General features: G+C 34.9%; 1 protein-coding gene across 1 annotated transcript in view; it reads right to left on the bottom strand.

The window, feature by feature from the left end:
- The window catches only part of LOC107013679 (ferredoxin-dependent glutamate synthase, chloroplastic), a 44,980-nt gene extending 30,070 nt beyond the window's left edge, over positions 1-14,910 (bottom strand). Inside the window, exons 1-9 of the mRNA XM_015213548.2 lie at positions 14,656-14,910; positions 8,246-8,558; positions 6,711-7,153; positions 6,494-6,625; positions 5,626-5,724; positions 5,253-5,323; positions 791-887; positions 441-533; positions 6-151 (exon numbers count right to left, since the gene is read on the bottom strand). Of these exons, the coding sequence (XP_015069034.1) occupies positions 6-151; positions 441-533; positions 791-887; positions 5,253-5,323; positions 5,626-5,724; positions 6,494-6,625; positions 6,711-7,153; positions 8,246-8,558; positions 14,656-14,910 (1,649 nt within the window). The remainder of the gene's footprint in view (positions 1-5; positions 152-440; positions 534-790; positions 888-5,252; positions 5,324-5,625; positions 5,725-6,493; positions 6,626-6,710; positions 7,154-8,245; positions 8,559-14,655) is intronic.
- Positions 14,911-16,013: the final 1,103 nt, after the last annotated feature.

The following is a 16,013-nucleotide window of genomic DNA, read 5'->3' on the forward strand; positions in this document are numbered from 1 at the left end:
CTTACTGCTGGCGTCTTAGAATTGTTTCACCATCCATTACTGTTGTTGAAAAAAAGTTCATAGGCTTCAAAGATCGCAAATTTTCTTTAATCCACTCCCCATATGGATTGGACAATGCAACTCGCCTTTTGACCTCTGTATTCTCGAATACCTATGGTAATCAAAAACCAAATTAAAAGAAACAAGTCATGGACATAAAGAGCTTTTGGGTCTGGAACGGAATGATAGGCTGATGAAGGATATGAACAAACATCACTTATTATTATTATTATTAGTAGTAGTAGTAGTAGTAGTAGTAGTAGTAGTAGTATCATTAATTATTAATAATAACAACAACAATAAAAATAATAATAAAAAATAATAACAATTATTATAATAAGAACTAATAATTGAAGAACATTAAAATGCCATGCAGTTACAATATTGAATCTCTAACAAACCTGACCACTTGAAAGATCAACGCTTATCATCATACCAGGACCTAAACGCCCTTTCATTGTTACATTTGATTCATCCATGGGTATCACACCAACCTAACCAAAAGAAAGAACCCCTCCAATCACTGTAATTAATATCCAGTGGTAAAGACAACAGAATCATCAAAGCAATGCCCATAATAATAAATTATATACATTTGAAGAACACGGATTGGAAAAAAGTGGAATTATTCAGCTTGATTTATCTTAGGAAGGGTTAGGAGAAACATGATCCGGAGACGAGACATAGTCTATGACTTCTGCAAAACTTGAAATCAGAATTAGGCTTCTGAAAAATGAACAAACTTACACACCTCAGATGCAACATAGACAACGTTGTCTTTGGTTCGCCAATATCTAGCAGGACGAAGTCCATTACGATCAAGACAAGCACCAACTATTTTCCCGTCACTGTGAAAATGGAAGGAACAAGACCAAAAATAAGTAAGACGCTATGAGTAATAATTGAGACAAAAGTTTGAAAATATAACATTTTTTTAGATGTATTATACACCAAGCAGTCTTAGTTTCTTCGTTCAACAAGCAGATCCAACAACTGCATATCAATGTTTCTTAATACAACAAAAATTACTATGCCTCAATCACAATTAGCTTACATATATTTCTCGTTTTTAGGGGATAAGTCATCTTACATCTAATTGAAAATATGTTTTCAAGGATATTAAATACATCACCAAACAGAGCATTTGCTTTCTAGAATCTATACGGACGTTAAATCAAAATTAAGTAGAAAATATTGAAGAGCAAATCACTAACAGGAATAAGAAGTCCTAATATATTGAATCAGACCATGGGGACATCACTAAAGCATTTCATGTCTAATGAATGGGATTCACATGCGTAGCGACAGGAACTTCAGATTTCACATCAGTAAAGAATGTCGATTTCTCACATCTATTCAGAGCAAGTAGATCTCAGCAACATAGAAGTTTTGACAAAAAAGATCAAGAAGACGTAGAAAAAGAAAGACATCTGGTCTGATTGAAAGACCATGACATGCTTGACTTCACAATATTAGGATATGAACTCCTTTCTTTGTGAAAGGGAGACTTACAGAAAATGGCTGTTAGATAGACTCCGTAGTTATAGCAAAGTGTAAATGGCTGTGCCACATTGAATAATGTAATTGTAAATAATGAGAATTATTATTAAAAAAAAAAAAGGAACCAGGCTTAAGACGTTAGTCTTCACACAAACTCTCATTCGCTCTGATTTTTCTTATTTCTTAAGAGACCATTATATTCCTCAAACCATCAGCTCTCACTTTCATGTGACCTGAACTCTCAAATCCAAATGACATTTTAATTGGAATAAACGAAAGCTCTAAGAAATATCGTACAATGAAATAAAGAACTAGGTGGGAATGTCCTTTATGTACTATTTTTTTTCTCAATCCCGTTTATCTAAGGAGACCATCTTATTCTAAAATCAAGAGGTCTCACTTTCTTTGACCAAAATTGCTAAATCAAAATTACATTTTGATTGGAATGAAGGAAGTTAAACAAAAAATATCCATCAATCAAAGAAAGATCCACATAAATATGTATTTTCTGTACTGTTTCTTTTTCCCCGATCCCTTCTAACTGTCACATTAGCTGATAGATTAAACCATGGCAACTAGAGAAGGTAACGCTAGCCCACTATCCTCTTTGACTTTCGATTGTAGTTCTTTACATTGCTTGTTGCTTTGTCAGTCTTACCTATTAGTACCTCAATCATTTAAATGTTTTTTTACAAAGGTAATGTTCTCGATCAATTAATTGTTAAGTAAATTTCTTCAATACCTTTGCTGTTATGAAGGACCTAAATACAGAATGAAGAATTGGTAATAGGCATGACTAACATGGATACTAAATCATCCACGCCATCCAAATTATCTTGTTTTAAGCTCGTGAAGTTACTGCATGGATTGTCGGGGTATTCCAATCTATCAGGATTGTCAAAATAGGAATAGGAACACGAATAGTGGATAATATTCTACATGGAAAATGATTGCATTATAGTTGTGAGAAATGAAGGAGAAAAATATTTTTGAAATTGTGTATCGACATTATTACATTGAGACCGTATTTATAGAACTATATGAAACTCCTTTTCTAAATAGGATTCTTATTCCTATTGTAATTCTTATTCCTATTCTAAATAGGATTGTAATTCTTATTCTTATTCTAAGACTCCCCACAAGCTGGTGCATACAAATCATATGTAGTGTGAGAACCGGTGAGGGACTTGGTGATGATATCTGCAAGCTGATCATTTGACCTCACAAATTTCGTAACAATATCTCCTGAGAGTATTTCTCTAACAAAGTGACCATCAATTTCAATGTGCTTAGTCCTTTCATGAAATAAGGGATTTGATGCAATATGAAGGGTTGGTTGATTATCACATACAAGTTCCATCCGACAGATTTCGCCAAATTTTAGCTCTCTCAACTACTGTTTGATCCAAACTAGCTCACAAGTAGTTGCAGCCATTGCTCGATATTCTGATTCTAAACAAGATCGAGCAACCACTCTCTGTTTCTTAATCGTCCACGACACCAAATTACATCTTGGCTAAAACACAATATCCAGACGTCGAACGTCTATCAGATGGTGATCCTACCCAATCCGCGTCTGTATATCCCATGATATGCCCATGGCCTTGATCCTCAAAGAGTAGTCCTTTACCAGGAGCTGACTCTACATATCGCTTATCGCAGAATATGAACAAATGCATCCCAATGACTATCACAAGGGAAGTCATAAACTGACTTACAACACTCAACAGAAAAAGAGATGGCACGTCGTCACTATGAGATAATTCCACTTCCAACCAACCATCTGTACCTTTAAGAATTACCGAGTGGCTCCCCTTGTCCCAAAAGGAGTTTAACATTTTGATCCATAGGAGTGTCAATGGGATTACATCCCATCATTCATGTTTCTTAAAGAATGTCTACGGCATACTTGCGTTGAGAAATAACAATACCTGACTTATCCTTAAAAAAGTAACAATACACGATCTGGACTGAGCAACCTCAATACCAAGAAAATACTTTAGTTTGCCAAGGTCTTTAGTCTGGAAATGCTTAAAGAGTTGTTGCTTCAAATTAGTAATACAATCTTGATCATTGCCACTGATAACAAATATCATCAACTTAAACAACCAAATAAATACACCGATTTGGTGTAAAATGTCGATAAACAGAGAGTAATTAGCTCATGTATGAGTCATGCCAAATAATTGCATTATTGTGCTAATTGCTAAACCAGGCTCGAGGAGACTGTTTCAGACCATAGAGTGACTTACGCAATCGACATGCAAGGCTACTAGACTCCCCCTGAGCAACAAAGCCAGCTGATTGCTCCATATAGACTTCTTTCGCAAGATCACCATATAGAAAAGCATTTTCGATGTCTAATTGATAACGAAGCCAATGACGAATGGAATAACAGCCATAGATAGAAAAAGATGGACATATGCTATTTTATCCATAGGAGCAAAAGTATCACTACAATCGAGCCCAAATATCTAGCATACCTTTGGCAATAAGGCGAGCCTTAAGCCGATCGACTTGACCGTCTGAGCCAATTTTGACTGCATAAACCCACCGACAACAGTAGATTCTCCGTTCAACGATGGCTTTGTATCAATTGTTGAGATCCTCTTCGAAGACGACATGCTCGCGGGTCACTCTTACTAGATAGGTGGCTTATGCCCCTAGGATTGGACTAGCTGGCTAGGCAACCTTGATATATTAAGATCCTCTTCGAAGTTGACATGCCCCCGAGTCACTCTTGCTAGTTGAGTTGGGAGTTGACTGAATTGTTGGGTATTTGTGGTTACTTGGGTTGGGAGCCCGATTTTTCGCTTCTTGAATTTAGATATCTGGTACTCTTCTCTCTCATCTCTCAGTGAACATAGCTATTTTGTGTACATGTTGGGCATATGGATTTAAACTTGCATACGAGTGTACCTTCTGGAGTTATAAGGTTTAGTTTTGTTGTACATAGATTTACTTTGGTATGTTAGTGTGCTCTCTTTCTTATCCGCTTTTACCTCTGTTTGTGTCTAGATTCTATTGTTTCATGGTCTTTACCTTTCTTGATCAGTCAACATATGATGCCTAGTGAGTACCTTTGTTTTGGTACTCATGTTGTACTCTACATCTGTTTCTTGATGCAGGTCCTAGTACAAACTACCAGCAGTGATCGTTCGTGCCATCAACAGCTTTTTGGGATCGGACACGAGGATGTGCACTTGACGTCCTGGATCAGTTGTCTCCTTCTGTACTTATTTAGCTAGACTTTTGCTTTTTTGAGACAAGATTTGCTTTGGTACACTTTTGGGACTTGTACTCTTATTTTTAAACAACTTTGTACTTGTGATTTCCAAATTATGGGAAGGATCTTATTTATATAGTTTTTGGTTTGCTTTCAATTCTGTTTTGTTCTGTGGTTTAATTTGATTTATGTCTAGTTCTACCCTTATACTCATTACTTGTTGTTTTAGGTTACGGGTTGGCTTACCTACTGGCGGGTTATAGTAGGTGTCATCATGACTCGAGAAATCGGGATGTGAATACCAAACATTGTGGCAAGAATTTGGAAGCAGTCATGTCGTTGCTATCATGCCTCAGCCGCTAACCAACCCCTTGAGACTCAATTTTGTTTTTAATTAAGATTTGATATAAATGCATTTCACGAGTTGAGTACATATGCATCCAGAAAATATAAGAAGTTGAAATAGAACTGGCATTCAGAAGATCACCTGAATAAGAGTAAGGCTGGCCCATCCCAAGCTTCCATCTGACCTTTGTAGTAATTATAAAAATCAAGAACCTAAAATGATCAAATACTCAGTCATGGAAAAGTGATTTAACAGTAACATACTAATAATCATCTCATGCATTACATATATTTGTTATATTCTTACAATTCAGAAGGTAAAAAAAACATGGTAAAGGAAGCATCAAGAAAAGTACATTTTGACAAAGTAACACAGAGAAATTATCTCAGTACAAATTCCAAAAATGTCTTAGCATAGAAAACAAGATATGGACCACCACAAGAGCCGGTCTAATATTTGGAAACTACAGAATTTGACACGAATATAATACATATCACATGCTAACATGGAATACCTCCGGATATTTAATAGACAATGTTGGATGATTTTGATACGCTTCTGGGACGAGAATCATCAGTGCTTCCTCGGGAGCCCGGCCACTTCTTATGAGTAACTGATCCCAAAAAAGAGCTATTTGATGAAAAAATCCATTTATGTATCTATGGAAGAGAGAAAACAAAGCAGCAAGGAAAAAGGACTTACAACAAACAGTCATGTTTTAAAAGTCTACATGAAGCAAGTTATAACATCAGTGAAGAAAAAGTGATAAGTAGCATAAGATGTTTTTTTGTAACCAAAAGGAGCATAAGATGTTGGAAGAGATGTTATCATTACTCATCCAGAAGCAATTTAGAGTGAACATAAGTACCAGCAACTGAAATACAGTAAGATTCTCTTACCTAAGGAAACCATCTCAATGAACATCTAAAGTCAAACAGTTCCTAGTGGTGAGAAAAAAAAAATAGTACTATGCCTTCAATAATAACTAATAGTCTGATTGGCCAAGCTTAATTTTTCCTCAAAAGTGCTTCTTTTTAAAAGTGATGCGTTGGCCAAACTTTTGATAGAAAAAAAATTGCTTCTAGGTAGTAGCAGAAGTTGTTTTTCATAAGCTAAAAAAGGTTAACTTTTCCCTAAAAGTACTTTTGAGAAAATACACTTGAAAACACTTTTAAAAAGCTTGGCAAAACACTAATTATTATACAAAAGTGCTTTTTAAATTTATCGACCAAACACAAACTGATCACCAAATTACTCCTTTGAATAGCACTTTTAGAAAAAACCTTCCCAAAATAAGCTGATTTAGAAATTTGGTCAAACAAGCTATAATACTAGATAACTAAAGAGGCAGTGATCCGAAGAATTAAAACAGTAATCCATACTTCAGCAGTACTATCTAAATTTGCAGAATCAGATGCCTTTGGGTTGCCAAAAGGACGGATTTCATCCTCTCGGTCACGCCAAACAGCAGACTTCAATGAGGCCTCTCTGGATTGCATCCAATTCAAGTTTCCCTGCATATGTTTGTGAATGTGAAAATAACAGAACAATACAAGTAGCCAGCAACTCATAGAAATGTTACTGAAAGCTATATTTTACCTGTATAGTGTTGATCTCTCCATTATGACCTAGAAACCTCATTGGTTGAGCAAGAGGCCACCTGGGACTGGTGTTTGTACTGAATCTACGATGATAAATAGCAAGAGGAGATGTATAGAGCTCATTTTGTAAGTCATAATAGAACCTCCCAAGGACTTCAGAACGGAGCATTCCCTTGTAAACTATTGTTTGATTGGACAATGAACAGAAATAAAGTTCATTTCCCCAAATTTCTGAGTTCACAGCCCTCTCAATGAGTTTTCTACAAATATAGAGTTCTCTTTCAATGTCATCAACATTTTCCTCTTTAACAACTCGAACAAAAACCTGTTGTATGTTGGGCATTGTTACTTTTGCATAATATCCAACTACAGAAGTATCTACTGGAACCGACCTCCATCCAAGCACCTCAAGACCCTCGTTGTTAAAGATATTGGAAATAACTACAGATAATATGAAACAAATTAGAAAAAATACAACAACCATATTCCATCAAGAGAGGATCTCATGAGAAACAAGCTTATAGGAAAAACTACCAGAAAAATATACAAGTTAGAGAGCCACAAAATATACAATTTTGAAACCCCACAAAATATCAATAACTTGGGCAATCTTGAATACCTCATGCAGAAATAAGGATGTTGAAATGGATGTGTTGACATACTAGGAGAGATAACATTCTAAATAAGGACATCCAGGCCAAGGTAGGAGTGGCTTTGGTGGAAGACAAGATGCAGGAAGTGAGGCATGTGAAGAAAAGATGTCTGGATGCCCCAGTGTGAAGGAGTGAGACGCTGGGTATGGATAGTTTCAAGAAAGGTAGACACAGATTGAAGAAATATTGGGGAAGGGTGATTAGACAGGACATGGTGCAGTTTCAGCTTATCGAGGACATGACCTTAGAAAGAATCCTGTGGAGGACGCGGATTAGGGTAGAGGACTAGTAGGTAGAAGTGTGTGGCTTTTTATCTGTCCATACTAGAAGTTGACATACCTGTAGTATCTGGTCCTTAAATTATGCTATTATCTATTTTCTTGTCCTTCTCACTCTCATCTTTTGTCGAAGTTATTGTCTTGTTACTATCTGTTATTTCTTGTACTTTTGTTACTTCATTTTCTGAACTGTTTGGACATTTTCTCTTGAGCTGGGCGTCTATCAAAAACAGCCTCTTTACCTGCGGTAGAGTTAAGGACTGTGTATACCCTACCCTCCCTAGACCCCCAGTTTGTGGAATTATGCTGGGTATGTCGTCGTTGTTGTTGATTTTTTTGGAGGGAAAAACAAAGATCTACTTAATTATCTAAAGGGAAGAACTGTATGTGGTTCAAAGTCATATATAGAGCTTTCACTCATTTCCACACAACAAGGAGGCAAAGACATAAACTGAGAAAATTATCATGGATAAAAAGAGACACAGAGGTTCTATATATCTATAGCAAGAATCCTCAATAATCAAGTAATGAGTATAGGTTACTATGTTGTAATAGGAAGTATGTGTTAGCAGAACCTCTTGAGTCATAATTAAGAGACTGACCTTTCTTGGCTTCATTCATCTGGTTAGAATCATTGGGAAGAAAAACCATCCCAACGCCAGTATGAAGCTTGTCAAAGACGGCAATTCCTTCTTTCTCAGCCCAATCATTGAAAAGATCCCAAGGAATCGAAGTCATCAGTCCAGAACCATCACCAGAATCATTGTCAGCTCCACAACCTCCACGATGTTCCATGCAGCCAAGAGCTACAAGAGCATCCTTGACGATCCCATGTGACGCTTTATTGTCCAAATTTGCAATAAAACCAACCCCACATGCGCCTCTTTCAGATAATATGTCATCCAAGTCAGCAACCTGAAAAGGTTTCCACAAAAGATAACATAATCATGTGGAGTAATTTAACATAGTTATGTAAAAATGTTAATAGATTATTTTTGCTTAAGTAAATAGTTTCATCAATGACATCAAGATGCATGAATTACAAAGGATGAGGACTGAAAAGGGGATCAGCTCCTATACATATGCCTAGACTTCTAAGAAGCTGATGAAGTCCAGAAAGTTAATATTCCACCAGAACACCTGTGATTCCCTTCACTCCAAACAATCCAGAAAAGACAAAATTAAATCATGCTCCAGATTACACCCAAGCAACACAGAAAAAAGTGACAAGATCACACCCAATAATACTCCAAGAATCTACCATCTCCAAGATCAAGAACCTTGAACAGAGATGGCGCTTAATTTTACCAATGCATAACACTTTCTTTAAGTAAATAAACAAAGGAATTTTTTCAAAAATATACAGCCCAACACAATAAATTGCACCAATAAAGCCATTTTTGTTTACATCAGAGTCAGGAACTTTTGGTGCAACTGAAGAGGCGTTTCACTAGGCACTAGAAATGTCAAGGTCAACCTGCCTAATTGACTATTCTGAAGAAAGAGACTACTATCTTACAGAATTAACCCTTCTCGCAGAAGTGTTTATCCACCAGTATACAATATTATACACTTAAGGTAAACAATGTATCAACCTTGTATAGGAAGTGTTTATACGCACATTTACACTGTTATATAAAATTATACAATACTATACAAAAATTGGGTTCGTCTCCTTCAAACTTCAACACACAAAACTCCGGATGAAATGGTCAAAAACATCACCAAATCTTCATCAGATAGCTTCATGTTTAACCAAATGACATTCCCAATGAACTTCAATCATCAATTCGTCAAAAATTTCAATGAATCAAAAAATCTATGTGTGAGTAATCAAGCGTTCAGAAACCCCACCTAGCAAGTCCTGTCTCTCTCCTTCACTTAAAACACAGCCTATGATGATTCTGAATTCCTTTTTTGAAACTTCAGTAGGCTCTAATGAAGTTTTTGATTTTTCACTTCAATTCACCCAATAATGTTTAAATATGTACAATAATCATGAATATCACTCTCAGTCAGTTTCTAAGCATCAAAAAGTGGAAATTTTAATCATCAATATAGGAATTATTGCATCTTCCTAAATGTTTCAAATTATATACAAAATGGGCTAACTAGGGAAAGGTCTGATAATATGGGCTCATTTTGGTTATAACCTTGGGCCAAGTGGTCAAGGGTAAGACCATCTCCAACCCACCTCTATTTTACTCTTCATTCTCTATATTTGGAGAGTAAAATAGAGAATGGGCACTCCACCCCACCTCCAAACTCTCTATTCTCCAAATTTAGAGAGTTGAGTAGTAGTTCTCCAAATTCTATTTTACTTTTTCAATATTTTATTATTATTTTCATTACTTTCCAATTAACATATTATTTTACGTATAGTTTTATTAATTAAATATTTAATATTCATAAGTCATTGTAAGTGTAATATAATATTTTTAAAAATATATTATTTAATATATACTACTTTAATTTCAAATTAATGTATTCTTTTATAATTTTCACCAATAATAAAATTTTATTTTATTATTAATTTCATTATAAAGAATACACAAGATCAAATGGTAAGATGAAAATTTAAATTTAAATACAAGATAACAATACAGTAGATAATATAATAATTTAAATACAACATAAAATACAATAATAACATAATAATTAATTCGCGATGAAACAAGAACCATGTCAAAAAGATGTTGAACGAGAATTCAGAGTTTTGCAATTATTGCAAGTCCGTCACGTATTCGAAGAAAGAAAGTGCTAAATGATATAATGACTACATATATTATACTACACAATATTATAATTGAGGATGAACGTGATCTTAATGCACCAATTCAAGATGTCGTAGAGGCTCCAACTCCAACGACATTAATGGTGTTAGATGAAAATCTCTGATTTGAATAATTTTTAGCTAGACATAATAAAATTAAAGGACAAAAATGATCATTTTGAATTACGTAATGCATTAATAGAGCAATTATGGGAGCAACGTAAGAATTTCGAAAACTGAGTGATTATGTAATGTTTATCTAATCATATTTCAATTTTATTTGAACTTGTTCATTAATTTATATATTTTATATAAATTCTTGTGCAATTTATGGTATTTAAAAGTTTGAATAAAATGTAATAATTAAATAAATAAAATTAAAAAAATAATTTTTTGTATCACATGAGAATTATATAAAATAATTATTGGGAAAAAAATAAATGATTTATATCATGAAATAAGAAATTAAGAATAAAATAGAAATAATAATATAATATTGAGGAAAGAGAAAAAGATTCTTTTTTAGAGAGTAAAATAGAGAATGGGGTTGGAGTTGGTTGTCTGAAAAAATAGAGAACTCTATATTTGGAGAGTAAAATAGAGTGTAGGGTTGGAGATATCCTAAGGTCTCCTAAAGAAGAATAATTACCGGAAATATCCTTCACATGTAAAAGAGAAAAGAGCTGTAATAGCTATGCAGTGGGTGAAGGCAACAGTCCCAAAATCTGAAACATCCGACACTAAAGATATTTCAGCCCCAAAACCAAATATGGCATTTACAGAGGCTTTCATTAGTTCCTGGTGGACAACTAGTTTTTGCATAATTGAGACAAAAGAATTTTTCACAAATGTTATAGGATAGTAACTTTTACATTGAAAAGAACATCAGATTTATCACTTCACAACAAAATTGTGCACGACATATGAGCAGCTGCATCATAAGAAACCAGCAGCGTTATTAACTTCTAGCTTCTGTTGATTAACATCTTCCAGCAATATGTCCATAGCAACATGAGTAAAAACTTTGGAATTTTACAAAAGGTACAAGCTCCAATAAGTATCTTGTATCACTCATTTCATTAGCAGTATTTCAAAGCAAATGTACATAGTGGAAAAGATATTGCAAGACAATAGTAGTCTTATAATGAGTTCTCACAGTTAATTGGCTTGGATAAAGCATCTAAAAGAAGGTTTGCCTAGTAAAACATGGGGGATCAGAGGAGAAGTAATCACAGTGCAATACATCTACTTGTGTATTATTGACAGCAGAGAACAAGATACAGAGAAAAAAGATAGCAAAAGCTTCAGGAGAGCGGTATTTAAAAGATGTTACGGCAAAATCTTGATCCACATATAACTAAATATACCACATAAAAGTGTTTGTCCACTTCGATTTTTTATCTGATTAGTTTTTAGGAATCAAACATGCCTTTGTTTAAGACTTTGTCCAATTCAACTTGAATGTCCAAATTTAAGTTTGAATAATGATAAAGAGAAAAAATGAAATATAGCTGTTAGTGTTCAATAAGGAGAATATATGGACCACATGACCTATCAAATCATATCATATGGATCCACATGTCACTTTGTAAAAAAAAATTAGAATGTGAAAGAAGAATAGTATTGAGTAAATGCAGGTTCTTTGTAACTTTTGATCGCTTGAAAGTTCATGAAGAAGTCAGTATTCCATCAGAAGTGGAACAACGATGTGGAAACTTCTACCCAATAACAGAAAATTTAGTGAAGTGGGAAGAAACTCAGTTGAGCAAAAAACCAGGGAGGACTAACCATCAGAAACCTTAAACTACATAATCAGTGACTTCTCATGAAGTAATTATGGAGGTTTAATGAGGAAGAAGCTTCACTTTGGAAACAGGTCATCTCTGACAAGTATAGTCAAGAAAGTCAATGGGTCACCAATGAAGTTATGGTGTTGGTGTGTGGAGAGCTACCAGATCAACATGGACAAAAATGCAAGGAAATACCAAAATCAGAGTTGGAAATGGGCTCAGAACTCTCTTCAGGAAAGATATCTGGACAGGCCAATCCACTCTCCAGGAATCCTTCCCTAATTTAATGCTATTAAGGTACAATCCAGAAGCTACAGTGGGTGAATGTTGGTCTCCCCAAGGTTGAACCTAACATTTAGAAGACACCTTGGGAGTGGAGAGGGTGGCAAACATGCTAAATGTACTAGGGTCTCCACTGGCACAACTTCTGATCCAGATTCTTTAAGTTGGAAATACATAGAAGACGAGAACCTCTCAGTGAACAGACTTATAAAGAAGGAAGCAGCTGCTCAACACATGGGGAAGTCTCAAAGCTTTGGAAGTCCTTATGGAAGATTAAGGCCCCTACTAAAATCAAATGTTTCACTTGGTTGGTGGTCAGAAGGGCTTGTCTCACTCGAGAAGTTCTCTAAAAGAAGGGAAGGATACTTGTACCTAGATGTTTTTTGTGTAATCAAATCGGGGAAACAAATAACCATTTATTCCTGCATTGTAAATTTACTGCTCAACTATGACATCTATTCTTAACTCTCACTAAAATAGAGTGAACAATGACTTAGTGCACAGCTGACCTGTTGAGCTGTTGGATCAGAAGAGGTGGCAGCAAAAGCTAGAGGAAGTGGTGACGGATGATACCTTCCTGCATTTGGTGGTCGGTGTGGGAAGAAAGAAATGGGAGATGCTTTGAAGACAAAGTTAAGTCCATTCATGATGTAAAATGGAGCTGTCTAGTCACATTATTTTTTTTGGTGTAAGGAGAGCTGTATAGACGAAATGGATGAATTTGTCTATTTCATAGGAGCTTTGTAAATCTAGACTCTATTTTCTCTTATTGTACAAAGTTTTCTAACGTGAACAACATCCCTTAATGCTGAGGAATAGTGGAATACGAAAGTACTCTTGTCAAAAATAGAATATAAAAATACTACTGAGAAACAGAAAATTATAATCTTAAGAAATTAAGCACATCATGAAGAGAAAAGGCATATCAAAAGATTCACCTAAAAGGGTGACGAAAATATGAATTGACTATATTCTGGAGTAAAAGCAAAGCTTTTGACATAAATAAACTATTATGATGTAGAATCATAGCTTATAATAGATTCAAATTCAAACTTGAGCAGTAGATTCTACTCTTCTTCAAACATGAAATACCATCTGAGATATATATCAAGCAGCACCCAAATTGCTAGTCAAAAGAAATGTTTTGCAGGCTTAGTTCAAGTTAAACCATAGCCATCAGAATCCTATTTCTTTCAGGATTCTCAAAATTACAAACTAAACTTAGAAAAACAACTATTTCTTGGACATTGAAGTATTTGAACTTTTTTGTTAATTGGTTCAAAGTATTCTAACTTTTTAACTTAACATGCAAAGTAATGGCCAAGCTTTTAGCATGGGAAACTCAAAAAGATCACAATTTTTCATTCATAGAATACACAGGAGCATGCACCAAACCCACTTTCAAGAAAAAGTTCAACAATAAACGACTGTCAACAGGGGAAACAAACCATGAAGGAAAAGCCCAATGAAGCTGATCAAGATCAACTATCTCTCAACCATTATCAAGACTTTAATAAACAGCTCAGATATCACATGGGATAAATCTATATATTCAGTATTTACAAAGTCAAGAGCTGCAATGTACTTAAGGTAAGTAAAATAACAACCTCAAGGTGATAAGAAAGCAGATAATAACATATTCTGTCAATTGCACTTCACCTTTATATGATTCAACCAAATAACACGATGAACTTTTGTCACCTAGAAATCTTATGCACTTTAGCAAATCGAAAGTGAGCACACCACATATTGCAAGGACTCCAAGAAGTAATTTCCTAAAAAGATGTTCCATATATGAATTGTCTTCCAATCTCATATAAAAGGACTCTGTTCATAATCAATTTAATACATGGAGATTAACATACGACCTACTCTATACTAGTCATAGTACACACACACCAAAAAAAAAAAAAGAAAAAAGAGGAGTCTCCCTTCAAATTGATAGAAGGCCAAGGGTTTTTGTTAAGCAAAATTTTTCCAACCTATCACCATCTTCCTAACTAAACTTTTACTCCAACTAATTTGCCAAACTTGCAACAGCTAAGTAATCAAACATCCGTATTTTGATATATAATGAATGATATATGTTTTTTTTTTCACATATAGCATATTGAAAGCAGCTATTGGACCTTGCCCAATAAAAATTCAACATATTGTGCAAACACACCTTAGGCACTATATCAGAGGACTGGCGAGATGCATTACTGGCACCACGTTGAAGGTCAAGAACAGCATTACACTTTTTATTAATCAAGCTTCTCCTATTAGTGGCGGCATAACCAATCCTTCTACGAATCCGCTTGCTGGATTTACAGTAGAATCCAAGGAAATCAGCAAACAAACCGTCTTTATTACCAGTTAGAATCTTCGGTGACTGTCCGTAGAGTAACTGCGGAACGTTTGCCACGGAATTCACCGCCATGAAACCTAATCAGAACCCTCCCCTACACAGAGAATCGCAGAGTGAGTGTGTGAAATAGTTGTAGGTAGAGAGAGAAAAAGTCAATGGTTTAGAGAGAGAGAGAATGTGTGGAGAATGGGAAGGATTGGGAGATAAAAAGAAGAGAGTTTTGGAGCCACACTTTGAAGTTGATGTTGAGTGGGAGTATTTTTTGTGTGAAAGGTGACTGTAGGCTGAGATCAAAGGTCAGTTTTTGCAGTGAATGTGATAATGGTGATTCCAAAATTGTTCTCTTCTTTCGGCTTTTCAAAGAATGACAACTAATTTTTTCAACCACATAAAACCAGTGAGAAGCAGTGACAACTGAATACGACCAACAATCAAACAACTTTTATTTTTTTCTTTTTCTACTACTTCTACAGTGTTTTCGGTTGGAGATAGACTTGCAAATAATTTCTTTATAAAATAAAATAGAATAGATAAGATTAGAATATTGCAGTTTTGTGGTGTAAATACATTTAACGAGGACACCTGGTGTTACTACTCCCTCGACTCCTAAAGAAATTTATCTTCTTTCAAAATTATTTTTTTATATTGATACAGAAAATTTTAGACAATTAAAGAATTATTTCTTTCTTCAAGCATTTAATTAGGGGTACGTTTTTTTTATTTTTATGAAAAATTTCGTGGTTAAGCAAATATATATGAGTTAATTCATATAGCTATAATTTGCATTAATTACAATTCGAAACTTACTTCTACTTATAATTACATTCTCTCGCGCCTCTCTCCTCTCTTCCTCTATCTCTATCGTACCTCTCTCCCCTCTCTCTGGGCTCACCACTCTCCTCTTATTCAGTCATCTCTCCCTCGCCTCTCTCCTCTCCTTGCCCAGTCTCTCTCTCTCGCCTTTCTACTGTCAATCTCTCTCATTTCATACCAACACAAATATATTTGTATAAAGCGAGACAGATGGGATGTACAAATACAAATGCATATCTCTCCACCCTATACACTTATAATTATACAAATACAAATCTTCTCTTGCTCATTTTTCTTTTGTCTTTTTCTCTTTCGCTTATACAAACACAAATATATAATTTGTGTTTGTGTTTTGTATTTGT

This window comes from Solanum pennellii, chromosome 3 (assembly GCF_001406875.1).
Source record: "Solanum pennellii chromosome 3, SPENNV200".
NCBI classification, from domain to species: domain Eukaryota; kingdom Viridiplantae; phylum Streptophyta; class Magnoliopsida; order Solanales; family Solanaceae; genus Solanum; species Solanum pennellii.